We start from the raw sequence: 19,830 nt of genomic DNA on the forward strand, positions 1-19,830 counted from the left end.
ATATTATTCTCAAACCACATTGATCTACTAATTTATTCATAATAATAACAATCACGCCAATTAATAATAACAATCACTATGTTTTCAACATGATACCTCAATCTACTAATCATATCCAACGACACTCCACAATCACGTCAATTAATCAATTCCATGAATCAAAGATGCACGATATTAACGTTTGACTACATTAATCAATCAATGAAATAACATATCATTTCATGAATTTAATTAAAGAACTCTACATAATTCCCTACTTAGATTATAAGTAATAACATGGTAAATTTCATTTATATTCACAAGATCTAGTGTGGTTAATCCCCATTCACTCGAATCTAGGGTTCCAGACTAACTTATGAAAATGAGTAAGAGCAAGGATTTCGAACTACTCAACATAATCCAACTAAAATATGGCACCTACCGAAATGTTCTAAGTACCACTAATCCTCATCACCTCTGGTATGCATATGGTTCCCCATTGCGGATATACCAAGCATAACCGTAGGCATAATCTAAGCGTGCAAGCAGTGATCACCCATCGCAGATATACCAAGTATGATCACCCCTATAATACGTATGGTCCCCCATTGTGGATATACTAAGCAGGACCGCATCCTAACTCTAGGTAGTGATCACCCATCGCAGATATACCAAGCTTGAACACTCCTATAATGCGTATGGTCCCCCATCGCGGATAAACCAAGCAGAACTATATGCATAATCTAATAATGTAGGCAATGATCACCCATCGCATATATACCAAGCATGATCACCCCTAACAGTCCCCCATCGCGGATATACCAAGCAGGACTGTATCATATAACTCTAGGTAGTGATCACCCATCGCGGATATATCAAGCATGATCACTCCTAGAATGCGTATGATCTCTCATCGTGGATATACTAAGCAGAACCATAAGCATAGTCGAATCGTGCAGGCGGACCCATCACGGATATACCAAGCATGATCACCCTTGAAATACGTATGGTCCCCCATCACGGATATACCAAGCAGGACCATCCATGTACCACTGCTACATGCAGTAAATTCATCACACATTATACATAATTGTACACATACACGCTATTGATTCCACGTATCAACCAAGCATCTAGTCATATGGAACACAACACAAGGAATTCCCTTGATTACTATTTCTACTAAAAATCTAATAAAGTACCTGACTCATCTTCTGACTTTCATCTCTATCTCACACTAGGTAGTAATGCTAAGTTCATATATCCAAATAATTATCAAACAATATTTAGATCCCATAATAATACGATTAATAAAGAATAATACTTATGATGGAGTTTCCCTAGAACCTCCTACCTCATGTTCGAGTACCTTTGTCAACACAAGTCCTTCAAACTTTCTAGCACAACACCCGAATCTAAACCAATTTACAAACACATGAACAAATGAAAACAAACACAATTAAACGCATATTAGCAAGCATGGAAGTGAGTAATTACAAATTATTAACTTGTGTAGCATAGACATTATTTTAGTACAACTTATACTTCAAATAACAACACTAATATAAAGCAAAAGTAATTTAAAGAAAAACAGGAGAATGATTGAGTACTATAGAAACAATACTCCTCCACAAAAGCTACATAAAAACTGCTTTGATCAACCAAATTTAAACTCACTTTTGAACGCTCAATCCTAAACTAAATGGTAAAAACTTAAATGTTTTTGGAGACTTGTTTTGTGTAATTTATAACCACATAATGTTGGTAGAAAACGGAGCTCTGAATTGGAAGTAATGCCAACTATAAAATGGATCCCAAAACTTGAAATGCAGAACTTGCTGTCTGGCAGCTTTGTGACTGAAATTTAAACATAGTTTTGGTTAACCAAAACTCAACGGAATTAAGTGAAATCAGATGGGTTTTGATCATGGACATGTCTATTTTCAAAACACACAATATTATATCAAAAGGAGCTCACAAGGACATATAAATCAAGAGCCAAAGTAGGCTAGTTGAAACATAGCTTCTCTCTGCAAAATGAATAAGTTTTCTGCAATGTAAAACCCATACTTGTTTAATCTAGTTTACAATTTCCCAAACTCTCCAGGAATCATATTTAACTTCTATTTCAATGTGTTAGCTTACCTATATCATGTTTAATTCTTCATCTTTTAGCCAAAGACTACAAACAATTCAATAAAATTAAAGTATGTACCATTCCTTGTTCTTGTCCTGCCCTCCAAACTCCTCCAAAGTTGTTCATCCATCTACCACTTAGCTACTAAGCTCTTAAATCAACGTCACCACCACAACTCCTCAACAAGAACCCCATAATTTCGAGTTAAACACATAAATCTCAAACTTATTCAAAAATGAAACTTGAAATTCGAAATATCCACTTACATATCCTAGAAGCGCATGAAGAGATGAGTATTTTTCTCTCTTGGGTTGAGGCCTATCTCCGGCGAGGTTAGCCAGAATCGGCGAAAAACACCACGAAAACCGTCTAAGCTTCTAGGTTTCAATATATGGGTGCGTTTGGTTCCAGCATATGGGTTTGGTATCAAATTGAAGAGGACTTCGCTACGAATAGATAAATACGAGAAAGTTATGATTAAATGAAGTTTTTTTTTAGTGAATGAGACATAAAGATGAGAAGAGCACAGTAGCTCTGCTGTTGGTTTTGCACGCAGGGAAGAAGAAAAAGGAAGCCATTTCCACTTGAATTTACCAAAATGTCCTTTTATTTAGAAAATTCGTAACTTTTTCATTCAAATTTCAAACTCCAATTTGTTTGTACTTACGCGTTCATAGTAACACGTGATATCTAAATGCAGTGTTATAAAACGCGGTCTAGGCGGCCGCCTAGGCGCTAGGCGACGGTGCTCCACCACGATTATATAGAAATCGTTCACTAAATCGGCAAGGATAGTAAGCGGTGTAAGGCGGCCGCTTGGGCAGGCTAGGCGGGCTCGGTGGATGCTAAGCGGTCTGGGCGGCCTGGAAAAGAAACTTCAGTCGCGAGACTCACAACCTTCTTGTCTCCCCGAGTCTCGCCGTCTACCTCTCTGTTTACTATAAGAGATGTTGAATATCTGTGGTGGCGCAAGTTGGATTTGAGATCCAATTTTGAGGTTCTGAAAGGGCGAAGAAGAAGATGAGGGAAGAGAGTGAGAGAGACTGAAAGAACCAATTTTGAGGTTTTGAAAGGATCGGTTGCGTGAAATCCTTGTTTTTCATGCAAGTTGAAATCCCTGCTTTTCATGGTTGTAATCATGAAAACCACCCCACTTGCTTGAGCTTTTGAAATCCCTGCTTTTATGCAAGTTGATATTTTTGAAAACCACCCCACTTACAAAGGGTTAGATGGTTTTATCATGAGAACCACCCACTTGTGTGGGTTTTTATATTTTAAAAGTTTGGGGTGTATATCTATATCATATGTATATAAATGTTATATAAATTATTTAGATAATATTTTGTTTTTTTCCCTAGGCAAGTATATTGTATATGTACATAAAACATTCACATATGTATGTTCTTCTATAAGAAATAACTTATTATTCAATAATTATTTACATATGATATAGTAAGTTTAATTAATTCATATAAAATATAAGAAATTTACCTAAATCCTCCTAGGCCGCCTAGGCGCTAGGCGCCATCCCACCGCCTGATTAGAGCCTAGCGTTTTTTAGAACATTGTCTGAATATTCCAAGAACAGTAGAAAAATATGAAAGAATAAGAGAGGCATTTTCGTCTTTTAATCATTTCAAGAAAAAAAATAAACATGTCAAAACTAAGAATACAAAATACCTAATTTTAAACAGTCAAATCTGTAAACGGGGTTTCACATGCTAAGTGTGAATTAATATAGTAATATTCCTTACATTAAAAACATAAAATAAAAGCAAATGCAATCACTTAATATTTTGGTCTAGTTATATTTCAATCCACATTTACGTGACAATTATTACATTTAACTTCTACAAATGGTGTATTTGATATAATTTATTATGATTGACTCATTGTGTGTCTTAGTCTAAATCTCTCACACTTTAGTTTTAAAGTATCGATCCAAAAAGAAAATTAAAAAAATCAAATGCAAAAGTGTAAGGTTGATAACTTTTAGCCACTTACTACGAACTAGTGTTATTACTTTTCACTTATAAGTGAGAGGTCTTAGTTTCAATTATCGCCAAAAGCGAGTTTGAACCACATTATTGCTAGCCCATTGTGAGGCTTAACCAACTCTCACATCTCTTTAATGTAAATAATACCGTTTGTTAAAAAAAATACAAAACTTTTGAATCTCAAAGGCGTTTACAATCTAAGAATCGAAGTAAGCAAAAATCTAGTTACTAATTGTTAGCAGGGCCGGCCCAGGCCCAGTGCCATAGGGGCAATTGTCCAGGGCCCCAAAATGAAGGGGGCACCAAAAAAAAAACCCATATAACTAAGTATAATAATAATAATAATAATAATAATAATAATAATAAAAATGTTCACAGCCCAAATAGGGGCTGGCAAGAGCCCAAGAGGCAACAAAAGGACCCAGCAGTAGATTAGAAAGAAAAAAAAGACATAACAAAACATAACAGGGACCACTCGGTCCCAATTAAAAACCCTAATCCCCAATACTTCCAACATTTCCCGATTCCCCACCCCCCCATTTTGTTCCCTACATCCCCCACTTCTCTGCTGCCGTCCCCTGCCTCTCCCTTTTCTTTCTCTCAATCCATTGGTTGGTGCAAGCTTTAATGTTTTTGTGCTTCCTCTTGAGTTGGCAACTCAAGTCAACTCTCAAGTCTCAATTGCAAGCTGCTGCAAGTAGCTAGACAGGCAGGGTCGCAGGGCATCCTCCACACTCCTCAGCTCAGCGCGCCGCCAGGTCATTCACCATTGGCATTGGTTGCAAGTGCATTCACTCACCATCAACCATTTTGAGCTTTGAGGTAAACTAATTTTTAAAATTTGAATTATCAATTTATAATTTAATATAAAATTTTGCAATACAAGTGACATAGAATTATATGATAAATTGATAATTGATGTATAGAATTATTGTTGTTGATGAATTGAATTCTTGACTAATTGATTATTGAATGATTTCATTTCATTTCAAACCCAATTTTTAGGTTCAATTTTTATAATATGTTAGACTATGTGCTAGTGTTTTTATAATATATAATGTGTTGGAATGATAATTTTGATAGGAAAATTTTGTTATATCATGTGTAGGTAATTTTTGCAAACAAATTATCGAAGTCATGTCTTTTAGGAAACAACTCTCTGGTAATATGAAAAGAAAAAAAAGGCAAAGGATAACGAAATTGCCGAAAGTTTTAGAGGATCTCTTAATAAAATTTTCTCTACAAAAAATGAGTCAGTTGAAAATTTGAGAGAAAATGATGTTGGTGAAGAGCCACAAAATGTTGTTGGGGAGTCTCATGATCATGAAAATGGTAGCGATCTAGAAGAAAATGTTGGTGATGAGTCTCAAGACCATGAAAATGGTGGTGATGTGGATTTAAATGTTGATGATGATCATATTGGTGTAGAAGAAAATATAGAATCTCCTGAACCTATTTTCCATTTAAACATTTATGATCCAAGAGTTTGGGATGATCTTAATGCAGAAATGAGAGACTTACTTGTAGAAAAGGGGCCAATCGAGAAACTAATCTCACTTATCCTAAGGACAAACTCTCTAGAAAATTTTCCTCATACTACTATGATCAAAAATACCAACGGGTGAAATTTATGATAGGAAATGGCTCGTGTACTCAAAAGAGTTGGATAAAGTCTTTTGCTTTTGTTGTAAATTGTTTAAAACAATTGTCTCAAAAAGTGAGTTAACAAAAGATGGAATTAGTGATTGGAGACATCTTGGTGTGAAGCTTGACCAACATGAAAAGAATAAAGAGCATCTTACTAATTCGAGAACTTGGGTTGAGTTGAAAAGTAGATTGACAACAAATCAGACAATTGATAAAGAATTTCAATTGCGAATCAAGAAAGAGACAAATCATTGGAAGCAAGTGATGCTTAGAATTATTGCTGTTGTGAAATGTCTTACCATACGTAATTTAGCATTTTGTGGAATAAATGAAAGACCTTATGAAGACTCTAATGGAAACTTCTTAGATTTACTTGAAATGATTGCGGAGTTTGATCCAATAATGCAAAAACATTTTCGACTCATTGAGAATAAAGAGATTCATCACCACTATTTGAGCCATAAAATTCAAAATGAGTTAATAGTTACTTTAGCTTCAAAAGTCAAAACCGCAATCATTAGAAAAAGTAAAAGAAGCTAAATTTTTTTATGTCATTCTTGATTGTACTCCTGATGCAAGTCATGTGGAACAAATGACTTTAATTTTGAGATGTGTTGACTTGTCAAGTAGGTCAATAAATATAAGGGAGTATTTCATGGAGTTTTTAAGTGTGGAAGATACATCAGGACAATGACTTTTTAATGAGTTGCAAGATGTCCTAAAGTCTCTTGATCTTGATATTGATAATGTGAGGGGACAAGGTTATAATAATGGATCTAACATGAGAGGGAAACACCAAGGTGTCTAGAAAAGGTTGCTAGACATAAATCCCATAGCCTTTTACATGCCATGTGGTTCCCATTGTCTGAATTTAATAGTTTGTGATATGTCAAGTTCATATCTTAAAGCAAAATCTTTTTTTGGAGCATGTCAATACATATATACGGTGTTTTCCAACTCTACAAAGCGTTGGAATATTTTGCTTAAACATATTGATGGTTTAACTTTGAAGTCATTGTCAACTACTCGATGGGAAAGTCACATTGAAAGTGTTAAATCAATTAAATCCCAAATAGCCCAAGTTAGAAATGCTTTGTTTACGTTTATGGAAATTATTGAGAATCCCCAATTGAGTAGAGATGCATAATGTTTATCATCAGGAGAACTTCCCAGTTTTGATTTTGTATTAAGTTTGGTTATTTGGTATGATATTTTGATGAAGATTAACATGGTGAGCAAAAAATTACAATCTGAAGACATGCGTCTTGATGTTGTTGTAAAGACATTGGAAGTACTTGTTACCTTTTTTGAAAACTACAGAGAAACTGGTTTTGCTTCTGCCATGCGTGATGCTAAAGAAATTGCACTTGAATCGGAAATTGACCCTGTTTTTCAAACTAAACGTCATAGACCTAGAAAAAGACATCATGATGAAGTTGATGGTAATGAGAGGGAACAACAGTCTGCTGAAGAATCATTTAGAACAGATTATTTTCTTGTTATAGTGGATATTGTTATTTCTCAACTGAAACACAGGTTTGAACAGTTAAAAATTTTTAAATCTATTTTTGGCTTCTTGTTTGATGCGCCGAAGTTGATTTCATTGGATGATCAACAACTAAAAGAAAATTGTATGAATCTTAAAGCACATTTGAAACATGGAAATACCATGGATATAGATGGAGCCGACTTATGTTCCGAATTACAGGTGTTGCAAATGATGTTACCAGAAGAAGTATTTTTCTCTAATAACCCTCAGACATCCATGAAAATAGCAAACTTTGTAAAAGAAACTGACATGTGTCCTAATGTCTTGATTGCTTGTCGTGTACTGTTAACTATACCTGTGACCGTGGCATCTGCAGAAAGAAGTTTTTCAAAATTGAAATTATTAAAATCTTACTTGCAGACCACTATGACTCAAGATGGGCTAAATGGATTAGCAATCTTATGCATTGAAAATGATGAGATTGAAGACTTGGAGTATGATGATATAATTGATGATTTTGCTTCAAAAAATGTTAGAAGACAATTTCTTAAAAGTTGAAATTTCAAGGAGTTTTGCTAGGAATGGTTGTATATGATTATATTTTTGATTGTCGGGGTTTAGGTACTATGTTCCCCCCATTGTATATTTTCTCAAGTAATATAATTTGGGCGTGAGGGCCTAGCCCCCCAGCTTCGACTGAGTTCCAGCCCTCGTTAAATATTTTTTTTAAACATATGTTTCCGTATTAAAAAAGGCCACATTTTGAGCTTTTGCACTAGGCACCCAAAAACACAGGACCGGCCCTGATTGTTAGGAATCGAAATGAAAAATGTATAAAAAAAGAGACAGGTGAATTCTAAGTTCCAAAAACATGTTCAAAAAAGGAAAAAAAGAAAGGAAAACTAATGAAAATAACTTGAAAATTTTAAGTTTGAATAAGAATGACAAAAATGTGTTGTAAGTGAATAGTAACCGAAGTGACTTTTTAAAGTAAAAATATCATTTTCATTAAAGATAAACAGTACTGGAAGTGTTTCGTTAAAATTCTTAAAAAAGAATTGAAAAGCAAAAAAGGACATTTTTGTAATTGGGGTGGGGGGCATCCGCTCCATCTCCCACGGGTGACGTGCGTTCACGTTGAATTCCGAAAAGGCAAGGGCAAAGACGCGTTCTTTTGCTTTGGTTCGGCGAAAATGAAAATGCGCGCCCTTTTCTTTACTCTGTTTCCTCCGGCCCCTTATTTTTTTCGTGAAAAAAATATAATATATATATTTATTTACTTCCTTTCCTTCATTCTCGTAAGAAAATTAATACTTTTATATTATTATTTCGTGAAAATTACAATAATAATATATGACATCTGAATTCAATTCCTTTTCTCAACTCCAATTCTGATATCTCAGGTGATCGTTGTCGACCGCAATTCCCGCAACCTCGAAAGTCCTTTATCTCTCTCTCTCTCTAAAGAAAATTCACTTTCTGAATCACTAGGGTTTCATCGTCTCCTTCTTCAGGTACTTTCACCTTGTAGATCTAAATTGGATTTCTTTGAATTGCATCCTCCATTTCTAGATCCCACTCTTTTTCTATCATTTTTTGTTTGATAATTGATTTTTTAGCATGTATTTATTTCTTTTGGGAATTGTTTATTTGTGGCCTGCAAATACATTGTTTCATATTTTCATTCTGCTTGAAGGAGGTGTGGTGGTTTTTCATCAACTTTTTGTTTGAATTGTTTATTTGTAATTATTATTGCAATATTATGATTCTTTGTGGCCGAAAGGTCACGATTTTGAGTCGTGAAAACAGCCTATTTGCAATGCAAGGGTCAGACTGCGTAGATAGACGTTTTCTCCGACCCCTGCAAAGCGAGGAGCCTTGTTGGCTTGAGGCCGCCCTTTATTTGTGGGAAAATTTGAAAACAATATAGGTGGAGAATTTTGACACTCATCATTAAATCTGGTATAGCAGCTATAGCTCAAGTTAGACACAACAAAATTTCGATGTACCTGCCTACCTGGTGATCATTGTTTAGTTACCAGTTTTTTCATATTGATCGATCATTTGGGTTCACGTACATTTTCCGGTTCCGCTGTTTACAAGGGTGCTATATTCCCACAAGATAGATATAACTTATAGGGCAACTTAAAAGATAGATTAATACGATTATTGCTGTTCTTAGTGTAATTTTCATATTATTCTCGTGCATCATATAATCATGGAGAACTGGTGGCTTCTATTGTATCTTGTATGCTAATCGTTTTGTACTTCAATCATTTAGACTCTTAAATCCAAGTTAAATCTTGCTTTGTTTACTTGATGTGCTCTGTGCTTGCTAATCATTTTGTTTCTCGTAAATCAATTCCTTTCACAATCAGGTTTCCTATACATAATCTATATGTTGCCGAGCAATTTCATGTTTTTAGTTCTGGACAAGGAGCTGTATTATAATCTGGGACAAGGAACGATATTGGAAGTGGAGAGTTAAGTCATGATGGTTGATTTGGGCCTTTCACTTGCTAGGTTTGTGACCGCTGCGGATGGTTATGGTCCGTTTCTCTTAGGGTGGCTGGTCACTGGGTCATTCGGGCTTGTAGCTATCATCTTTGCTTTTCTTAAATGGCAGAGAAGGACATCTCTAAAATGGGTTAAAGCTGCAGCTAGAGCAAAAAAGAAAGTCTGGAAGAAGCTAAAAGTTCCATTATCACATCATACGTGGATCGAAGATATTACTAACGGTGAACAGCCATCCACATGTTGTGTTTGCTTGACTTCTTTAGTGTTTCTTCAATACCTAGGTACAAAAGCCTCATCGCGTACTCCTGTCCATCGTTGCTCTGTTTGTGGTGTAGCATCTCATTTCTATTGTTCCCAGTATGCAGTAAAGGATTGCAAGTGTATGGCACAAGCTGGTTTTACCTATGTTCGACACCACTGGTCAGAAAGATGGGTTAATATGCATGATAATCCTGAGATATCGGCCATTTGTTTTTATTGTGATGAGCCATGTGGTGTTCCTTTCCTCGATGCTTCTCCTACATGGCATTGCCTATGGTGTCAGCGCCTCATACATGTCAGATGTCACAACAAAATGGCAAAAGAATATGGCGATGCTTGCGATTTGGGTAGTCTTCGGAGGATTATCATTTCCCCTCTGTGTGTGAAAGAAGTTGGCCAATATAATGGACGTGGAATGCTAAGTTCATTCACAGATGAAATAATAACCTCATCTGTTTGTGGCCAGTATAGAAGAAAGCGCCACCACTGTAAGCATGGTAGTCAGGCAACTAATGGTACCTCTGCCACTGATGCATCTCCGGATTATCTGTTCAATGGATTTACTGGTATAAAGAGATCCCGTAGTGAGAAGAGTTTTGACTACATAAAGAAGAATGATAGGACACTGAGTTTGAAGGGCAACCATAATGGGTTTTTTCAGAATAAGGGGGACACAGTCTCCTATGGTCAAATTAAGAGATATAAAGTAGTTGATTTGCCACATGATGCAAGACCTCTTTTGGTCTTTATCAATTCCAGAAGTGGAGGTCAACGTGGGGCTTCTCTAAGGAGAAGGCTGAACATGCTGTTGAATCCTGTACAGGTAATGTTGTGCCTTTTTAGCATCATTCACTGTGATGGATTATAACTTTACATTGTTTTAGACGGGCAACAAAATGTGATCTTTGACGTCTAATGTTCCCTTGCTGTGTTGTAGCTCTTAATTTGTGCTAGATAACTTACAGTCTGCTGTAATTCATATACATATTTTTGTTTTCTGAATGAAACTTGATACTTAGTGACCTTAAGAAAATTCATTATGTCTGCCTTTGTTTCCCTTCCTTTTTCAAATTATATATGATGCCATGGTTGCATCATGGTTTTCTGGGCACAAGGTTGCCCAAACGTAGTAGCTGTGGGTTTTGTGGTACAGTTAAGGGAACATTGAGTGTAGTTGTTCACATGCTTCGTATGCGTTCATTTGAATGTATGTAGTTGGTTTGATATTTGGGGCTATAATTTGCATTGTCATTATTATCACTTGTGTAACTTCTATTGCTTGTCCAGAAATATAAGCATATAGATACAGCATTGCATCTTTCTCCTAGGAGAATTGTGACTGGGTTTACCCTCGACCACCTTCTCTCTTCCTTTGTCATTATTTTCCCTCATACGATGAAACAACAACAACAACAACAACAACAAAGCCTTTTCCCACTAAGTGGGGTCGGCTATATGAATCCTAGAACGCCATTGCGCTCGGTTTTGTGTCATGTCTTCCGTTCGATCCAAGTACTCTAAGTCTTTTCTTAGAGTCTCTTCCAAAGTTTTCCTAGGTCTTCCTCTACCCCTTCGGCCCTGAACCTCTGTCCCGTAGTCACATCTTCGAACCGGAGCGTCAGTCGGCCTTCTTTGCCCATGTCCAAATCACCGGAACCGATTTTCTCTCATCTTTCCTTCAATTTCGGCTACTCCTACTTTACCTCGGATATCCTCATGCCCAATCTTATCCTTTCTCGTGTGCCCACACATCCCACGAAGCATCCTCATCTCCGCTACACCCATTTTGTGTACGTGTTGATGCTTCACCGTCCAACATTCTGTGCCATACAACATCGTTGGCCTTATTGTCGTCCTATAAAATTTTCCCTTGAGCTTCAGTGACCTACGACGGTCACATAACACGCCGGATGCACTCTTACACTTCATCCATCCAGGTCGTATTCTATGGTTGAGATCTCCATCTAATTCTCCGTTCTCTTGCAAGATAGATCCTAGGCAGCAAAAACGGTCGCTTTTTGTGATCTTCCCTAGATTGCTCCGGTCATTAGTGTGGATAAGTATATAAATGAATAGAGATAGGAAAGCAAACACAAGATGTACGTGGTTCACCCAGATTGGCTACGTCCACGGAATAGAAGAGTTCTCATTAATTGTGAAGGGTTTACACAAGTACATAGGTTCAAGCTCTCCTTTAGTGAGTACAAGTGAATGATTTAGTACAAATGACATTAGGAAATATTGTGAGAGAATGATCTCGTAATCACGAAACTTCTAAGTATCGGAGTGTGGTATCGTCTTGACTTGCCTTATCTGTCTCATAGGTAGATGTGGCATCTTCTTTGGAAGTACTCTTCCTCCATCCAGGGGTGGTATCTTTAACTGGTGGAGATGCACAAGGTAATGTATCAATTTCACTTGAAGCTTACTTGTAGTTTCAGGCTTGGTCAAGCGCGATACAAACCATGTAGTAGGAGTCTCCCAAGTCGCCGAGCTAGGGGATCTGCTGAAAGAGGTGACAGACAAGGTAAGCAATCAGAGCTCCGGCTGATTGTTCACCTTCTCCCTATCTTGCAGCAGCATGAAGGATAAAGAGAAGAAAGATGAGAAGAGATGATATGGGATACTTTTGCTTTTGAAGAAGTAACTTTCCACAGGCTTATTCTTGAACTGAGCTGGAGGGTTTTCTGGTTTCCTCCAGAGCCGACTGAAGAATTTGAGGGTCAAAACAAGTCCATCAAATCTAGAGTACGTTCGACCCTACTGATATGGGATACTTTTGCTTTTGACAGAGTAATGGATGTATCGGCACGTGTGCTGTTACGCTTGTCTCCACATGCTTCCTTGTATCCTTCGCACTTGCCCTATCTGTTCCTCAAGCAGATGCGGTATCTTCCCTGGAAGCATAAGATGTTGAAGATGAGTACTCGAGAGCAATGCCAGGTAAGTAATCAGGTAAGGGGTTCCAGGCAGTCAGTTCCTGGCTGGAAGCTTGATTCCAAGTGCTGACTGATTGCTCTCTTTCTCCTTGTCTTGCAGGTAACAACAAGGCCAAAGGAAAAGACAGGGAAAAAGCATGATATGGGATACTCTTGCTTTTAACCCTGATGATATGAGATATTCTTGCTCTAGTATAGCTTGTTTGCAAAGGTATTATCGGGGGGAAAGAAAGCTGAATATTTCGAAAGGCTTCGTTGGGAGTGCCCTCTCAGATATGAGGAAGGGTTGAACATTTTTGCAGGTCTGCCTGTCCGTTGGGGATGGAGGTCGACATATATAGGAGTCTCCCTAACAACAAGTAGTAATGCTATTCCTTTACCCTGCTTGGTCATAGCACGGTAGTGGGAGCTGCCAGCTTCACATGTTTTAACTCTGTCAGAGCACTTTGAAAAAGTGGTCTGTCGTATCTGGCTCTCGAGAAGTCTTCGACAGAATGCCCATAATTTCCGCAAAGCTGAGTGTGCGTGTGACAGGTGCTGACAAGGCTAGAAAAGAAGGTGCCTCTTCGATTTCTGAGATCGGCCCTCGTGGTCTCTGAGCAACCCAGCTTTTGAGAAAGCGAGCGTCTCTTCGATTGATTCGGAGAACGATGCATCTTCGATTTTTAAGAAAGCAATCATGATGGGGGTCTGGCTCTCGAGATTCGGGGAGCAGTGTCACTTCAATTTTTGAGAAAGTAATCATGTTGGGAGTCTGGCTCTCGAGATTCGGAGGGCAGTGCCTCTTCGATTTTGGAGCAAGCAATCTTGTTGGGAGTGTTTTCTCGAATGTGAGTAAAGGTTGGGCATGTTTGCTAGTCTACCTTGCCACGAAGCACAGAGGTTGACACACAGGGATTTTCGAATTATCCAGCAATGGTACTGTTCCTTTACCCTCTCTTCGATTTTTGAGAAAGTAGTCATGTTGGGAGTCTGGCTCTCGAGATTCGGAGGACGGTGCCTCTTCGATTTTGGAGCAAGCAATCTTATTGGTAGTGTTTTCTCGAGTGTGAGTAAAGGTTGGGCATGTTTGCTAGTCTACCTTGCCACGAAGCACAGAGGTTGACACACAGGGACTTTCCAATTATCCAGCAGTGGTACTGTTCCTTTACCCTTGTGGGTAATAATATGGTAGCTAGACCTTCAAAATTTATGGGTCTAAACTTTGTTAGTGCTGTTTCTTTGCTATTCTTTTACCTTTCTTGGTCAGAGCGATGTAGTGGGAGCTGCAAGCTTTACGTGCTCAATTTTGGCAGAGAACTTTGGCAAAGTTATCTGTGGTACCCATGAGCTATTGTTGCGTGTGGGAAGTGGGTGATTCAACAGTAAGATTCATGTGTTTTCTACTTCCTCAGAAGTCTTCGACAGAATGCCCATAATTTCCGCAAAGCTGAGTGTGCGTGTGACAGGTGCTGACAAGGCTGGAAAAGTAGGTGCCTCTTCGATTTCTGAGATCGGCCCTCGTGGTCTCTGAGGAGCCCAGCTTTTGAGAAAGCGAGCGCCTCTTCGATTTCTGAGATCGGCCTTCGTGGTCTTTGAGCAGCCTAACTTTTGAGAAAGCAAACGCCTCTTCGATTTCTGAGATCAACCCTCGTGGTCTCTAAGCAGCCCAGCTTTTGAGAAAGCAAACGCCTCTTCGATTTCTGAGGAGGCGCCTCTTCGATTTCTGAAGATCCGTCGAGTGCAGATTTTTATAGGGGCTGGCATTAAGTTCCAAAGCACACTTGAATCTCCACCAGTAGAAGCTCCATTCTTGCACTTCTAAGATCTTGATTTGTCCAACCTCTTCTCTCTTCAACACCTTTGAAAATGTCTGGCCCCTCCGACCGTCGTTTTGACTTGAACCTTGTTGAAGAGGCAGCCCCGCCTTCTCCAGACAACATATGGCGCCCATCCTTCGTCTCCCCTATTGGTCCTCTTACCGTTGGGGATTCTGTGATGAAGAATGATATGACTGCTGCGGTGGTGGCCAGGAACCTTCTCACTCCCAAAGATAACAGACTACTTTCCAAACGGTCTGATGAGTTAGCTGTTAAGGATTCGCTGACTCTCAGTGTTCAGTGTGCAGGTTCTGTGTCTAATATGGCCCAACGCCTATTTGCTCGAACCCGCCAAGTTGAATCATTGGCGGCTGAGGTGATGAGTCTCAAACAGGAGATTAGAGGGCTCAAGCATGAGAATAAACAGTTGCACCGGCTCGCACATGACTATGCTACAAACATGAAGAGGAAGCTTGACCAGATGAAGGAAACTGATGGTCAGGTTTTACTTGATCATCAGAGATTTGTGGGTTTGTTCCAAAGGCATTTATTGCCTTCGTCTTCTGGGGCTGTACCGCGTAATGAAGCTCCAAATAATCAACCTCTGATGCCTCCTCCTTCTAGGGTTCTGTCCAGTACTAAGGTTCCGAATGATCCCCCTCCGGTGCCTTCTCTTTCTGGGGCTCTACCGACTGCTGAGACTTCTCCTAAGCAACCCTTGTGAAGGCTCCCTCTTGTTTGTTTATTTTGACTCATGTATATGTACACATTTGTAGCTTATCGGGGATATCAATAAATAAGTTTTCCTTCATTTCAACGTATTGTGTTAAATAGACCAAAACCTTCTTCGCTAAGTTCTTTGAATTTTCTTTTGTTGAAGCTTGTATGTTGAAGCTTTCTGAGTGGAGCATGTAGGTTGGGGTAGTGTTCCCTTAATTTCCCGAGTGAGGAAAACTTCTCGATTGGAGACTTGGAAAATCCAAGTCACTGAGTGGGATCGGCTATATGAATCTTAGAACGCCATTGTGCTCGGTCTGAGTTGCATTCAAAGTTTTTGTACTTTTCCCATGCTGGATTCGGGTTAATTTTTTTTTAAATTCAGTTGTTTGGATCTTCTATTTTGAGAGCATAATATTAGTAGTATGTATTCCATTATTAAATTGCCTATTTTTGTTAATTCAGTGATTGATATGTGTGTTATAATTTTTTTTTTTTTCTCATTTTTCATATCATGGTTTTTAGGAGTAACTAGCCAAGCTATATTTCTAAATTGCAGGTTTTTGAACTGAGTTCTTCCCAAGGGCCTGAGGCAGGTTTGGAATTGTTCAATGATGTGCAATATTTTAGAGTTTTGGTATGTGGTGGAGATGGTACTGTTGCATGGGTTCTTGATGCGATCGAGAGGCATAATTTTGAATCACCCCCACCTGTTGCTATTCTTCCCCTAGGTACGGGAAATGATTTGTCAAGGGTGTTGCAATGGGGAAAAGGCTTCTCTATGGTTGATGGACAAGGTGGCTTAACCGCGCTGTTGCATGACATTAACCATGCTGCAGTTACCATGCTAGATCGCTGGAAGGTAAACATCAAATCAGAAGCTGATCCGAATAAAGTTCAGTCCAAGTATATGATGAACTATTTAGGTATTTCTCTACATTTACTATTACCTAGTTATGGTTGTGGGATCTGTTTGACATTTTCTCATTTCTTTGAAAGGTATTGGATGTGATGCGAAGGTTGCATATGAATTTCATGTGACCCGAGAAATAAATCCTGAGAAGTTCAGTAGTCAGGTACCTTCGTATTTGGTGCGATGCTTTCATTATCACATTATTTATGCTTTCCTAAGCAACAAAATTTTAGAGAGATTTGTCATCGTTCATTTCCATGATTTGGCTTCACTGATAGTTGCTTTTATGAACAGTTTGTAAATAAATTACGATATGCCAAAGAAGGGGCCAGAGATATAATGGACCGAACCTGTGCTGACCTACCATGGCAAGTTTGGCTTGAAGTTGATGGGAAAGACATAGATATTCCAAAGGTTTACATTTATGAAATTTTTGTTATTATGTTTCAAGCTGTTTTCATTCCTTTTGAAGTGACTTCTTTTTCATATTTTTCTCTTCTTTTCCCAGGATTCTGAGGGTCTAATTGTGCTCAACATTGGCAGCTACATGGGTGGAGTAAATCTTTGGCAAAACGATATTGAGCATGATGATGAATTCAGTCTTCAGTTGATGCATGATAAAATGCTTGAAGTTGTATGTGTATGTGGAGCTTGGCACCTTGGAAAACTTCAGGTTTGTATAGTATGTCTATTTTTTGTTTTTCATTCATAATGTCTCCTCTCCCGATGTGGAATTTATATTCTCAACACGTACACCCTCCATTGCAGAATAATATAAGCCTAAACTATCAAAAGCACAAGTATATTTACATAATTCTTTCTTTGAGATGTCACTGTATATTTACATTGGAAATTCTATTCTTACTATCTATTGTACCACAATTTTATACAACCTTAGGTGGCAGCTGATGTGGACAGCCACATCATTTGAAATAATCTGAATTTCTATTTAATTAAAACAATTAAAAAAACCAGCGGAGAAAAAAGAGAGGAAACCAAAAACTTGCATGGTGTAAACTGGGTTTCAAGTAAGAAAGTAAAAAATCTACCAGCCCAATTCTCAGGAGTGTCCGCAGTTGATCCTTTACCTGCTCCCTTTTCGTTACAAGGTGTTCTTCTTCCGCCAAAAGTGGCGCCGGGGGGAGGGGAGGGGGGACTTCGGCTCAGGCTTTGGGCTAGAGGTCATGTTTCTTTTTTGAACAAGTAGAATATCCTAGTGGATTATGAATGGAAGAAGCTAATGTTTGTTGTTTTGCTGTACAGGTTGGACTTTCACAAGCTAGAAGACTAGCCCAAGGGAAAGTCATAAGAATACATGCCTCCAGTCCTTTCCCAGTCCAAATAGATGGAGAACCATATATACAACAACCTGGCTGCTTGGAGATTACACATCACGGACAGGTACAATTTGAAGCTCCCTGTGATGATGTCTTGTGGTGCACACAAATATGCCTCGTCATGTAGGATTGGTTAGAGATGTATGCTATGCGTTACTATGTTTGGAACATCTATCACACATTCGGGCAAGAATCGAACATGATCAATGGGCCGTAACCATATTCTACCAACATGAGGTGGTTCGCCAAAATTTTAGCAGATTTTGGTGTGGTGATAATGTTATTCGTGTTATTCTCAGCCAACCATAGCCAGGGAATGATACCAAACCCCAACCCCGAATGTTTGGTTATGCACACAACCAAACCCTAATGGAAACTAAAGAATGCTTTTTTGTTTGGTGGTTGTGGTCTGAACTTAGGGGGTTTGTTTGACACTGGTGTATGAAAGATAGATTGATTCCAGAACCCTTAAATCGCTAGAAACACTGAAACTCAACAGATACACACCCATATCTGTCCTTTTTATTTTCTTTATAATTAGACGGACATTGAACTCGTTGTCTTCTTCTGTGTCATTCTATTTTCAGATGTTCATGTTGAGGAGAGCTTCAGAAGAGCCCAGAGGGCATGCGGCTGCAATTATGACCGACGTTTTACTAGATGCCGAGTGCAAAGGCATCATCAATGCATCCCAGAAGAAAATACTTCTCCAGCAGATGGCCCTCCAGCTCACTTAATTTACTCCGCTTCTCTTCGCCGGTCTTCTAATTTTGTTAACAATTCTTTTGTCCTCATCGGTTTCCATACCTGTATTTTGGGCTGATTCAGTGGCCTACATATTTTTGGAATTGCCTCTTTTGTAGAAACAGATTTTTTGCAAACCCAGAGAGAGAGATTTGTTTGTAACGTTGTGATATGAGAATAACTGACACTTGGTTGAAACTCCATTTATTTGCATTTCTATGATGCCTTTTGTTTTATAATTGAAGTAATTGCAATAGTAACGGAAGATCAGTTGGTAGATATCCTCACAAAGATTGTTTAAAGTTATAACTTTTCAAGTTTCTTACACGATTTGGGCATGTGCCATACATACACCAACTTGAGGGATAATATTGACTTTTGAGTATATTCATATAATCTTGGGATTCTCAGTTTAGTATGATTTCATGTAAATTAGCTCTCCTTATTGATAGGATTGCAACATCTTGTGAATTAGCTCTCTCTTTGTAGATGAATAGAGGCACAATACTATTACAAAAGAGTTTTCTCTTCTAAAAACACCAATCAATGAGTGCGGCACACGATGTAGAGTATTATGCAAATATATAAAAAAATATACTTGTGAGGAGTGCAAAACGAAAATTTTGAAATGCCAATAATAGACAATCAATCAGTCACAAATTTTTAATTTGAAGACCAAAGCTCCAAAAACAACAATAACAACAACTAAGCCGTATCTCTCTAAATGAGGTCGGTTGTATGAATCGTAGAACTTCACAATGTTTGATTTTGCGTCAAGTCTTCCGTTAGCTCTTAGGTACTCCACATCTTTTATAAAAGTTATTTTCCAAGTCTTTCTAGGTCTTCCTCTACCCCTTTTGCTCTAAGTCTCCCTCTCATAGTCGCATATTCTAACCAGAGTATATGTAGGTCTTCGATTCATGTGTCCAAACCACCTTAATCGATTTTCTTTCATCATATCTTCAATTGCGGCCACTCCTACATTACATCGGATATCCTCGTTCTTAATCACATCCTTTCTCGTTTGCCCACACATCCAACGAAGCATTCTTGTCTCTGCTACATTCATTTTTTGCACGCGTTGATTTTTGACCCCCCAACATTACATGTCATAAAACATTGTTGGTCTTATTGTTGTCCTATAAAAAAGATTCTTAAGCTTTAGGTGATAATGATTGTACAACATACCTGATGCACTATTCAATCTCTATGGTTGAGATCTTTATTTGATTCTCTGTACTTTTGCAAGATAAATTTAAGAGAATGAAAGCAGCGTTTACTCTTTAGTACTACTTAATCTACTATGCTCACTCCCATCTCATTTGGACCCCCATTCCCACTGAACTTGCACTCC

General features: G+C 38.3%; 2 protein-coding genes across 3 annotated transcripts; both read left to right on the forward strand.

Moving 5' to 3' along the window:
* The first annotated feature begins 7,018 nt into the window (after positions 1 to 7,018).
* LOC139191669 (uncharacterized) lies at positions 7,019 to 7,807 on the forward strand. The gene has a single exon (XM_070812658.1). The coding sequence runs from the start codon at positions 7,019 to 7,021 to the stop codon at positions 7,805 to 7,807; it is 789 nt and encodes a 262-aa protein (XP_070668759.1).
* A 599-nt stretch (positions 7,808 to 8,406) lies between these two features.
* Positions 8,407 to 18,689, forward strand: LOC103401519 (diacylglycerol kinase 2). Of its 2 annotated transcripts, none has more exons than XM_070813986.1 (9): positions 8,407 to 8,547; positions 8,653 to 8,763; positions 9,628 to 10,850; positions 16,042 to 16,408; positions 16,482 to 16,558; positions 16,690 to 16,809; positions 16,904 to 17,068; positions 17,659 to 17,796; positions 18,320 to 18,689. In XM_070813986.1, the coding sequence occupies exons 3-9, from the start codon at positions 9,741 to 9,743 to the stop codon at positions 18,467 to 18,469; spliced, it is 2,127 nt and encodes a 708-aa protein (XP_070670087.1). In that variant the 5' UTR covers positions 8,407 to 8,547; positions 8,653 to 8,763; positions 9,628 to 9,740; the 3' UTR covers positions 18,470 to 18,689. The 2 variants fall into 2 exon arrangements, with proteins under 2 accessions (XP_070670087.1, XP_070670088.1); XM_070813987.1 differs by lacking the exon at positions 8,407 to 8,547 and having other exon boundaries at positions 8,548 to 8,763; positions 9,628 to 10,047; positions 10,125 to 10,850.
* Positions 18,690 to 19,830: the final 1,141 nt, after the last annotated feature.

This window comes from Malus domestica, chromosome 15 (genome assembly GCF_042453785.1).
Source record: "Malus domestica chromosome 15, GDT2T_hap1".
Classification (NCBI taxonomy): Eukaryota; Viridiplantae; Streptophyta; class Magnoliopsida; order Rosales; family Rosaceae; genus Malus; species Malus domestica.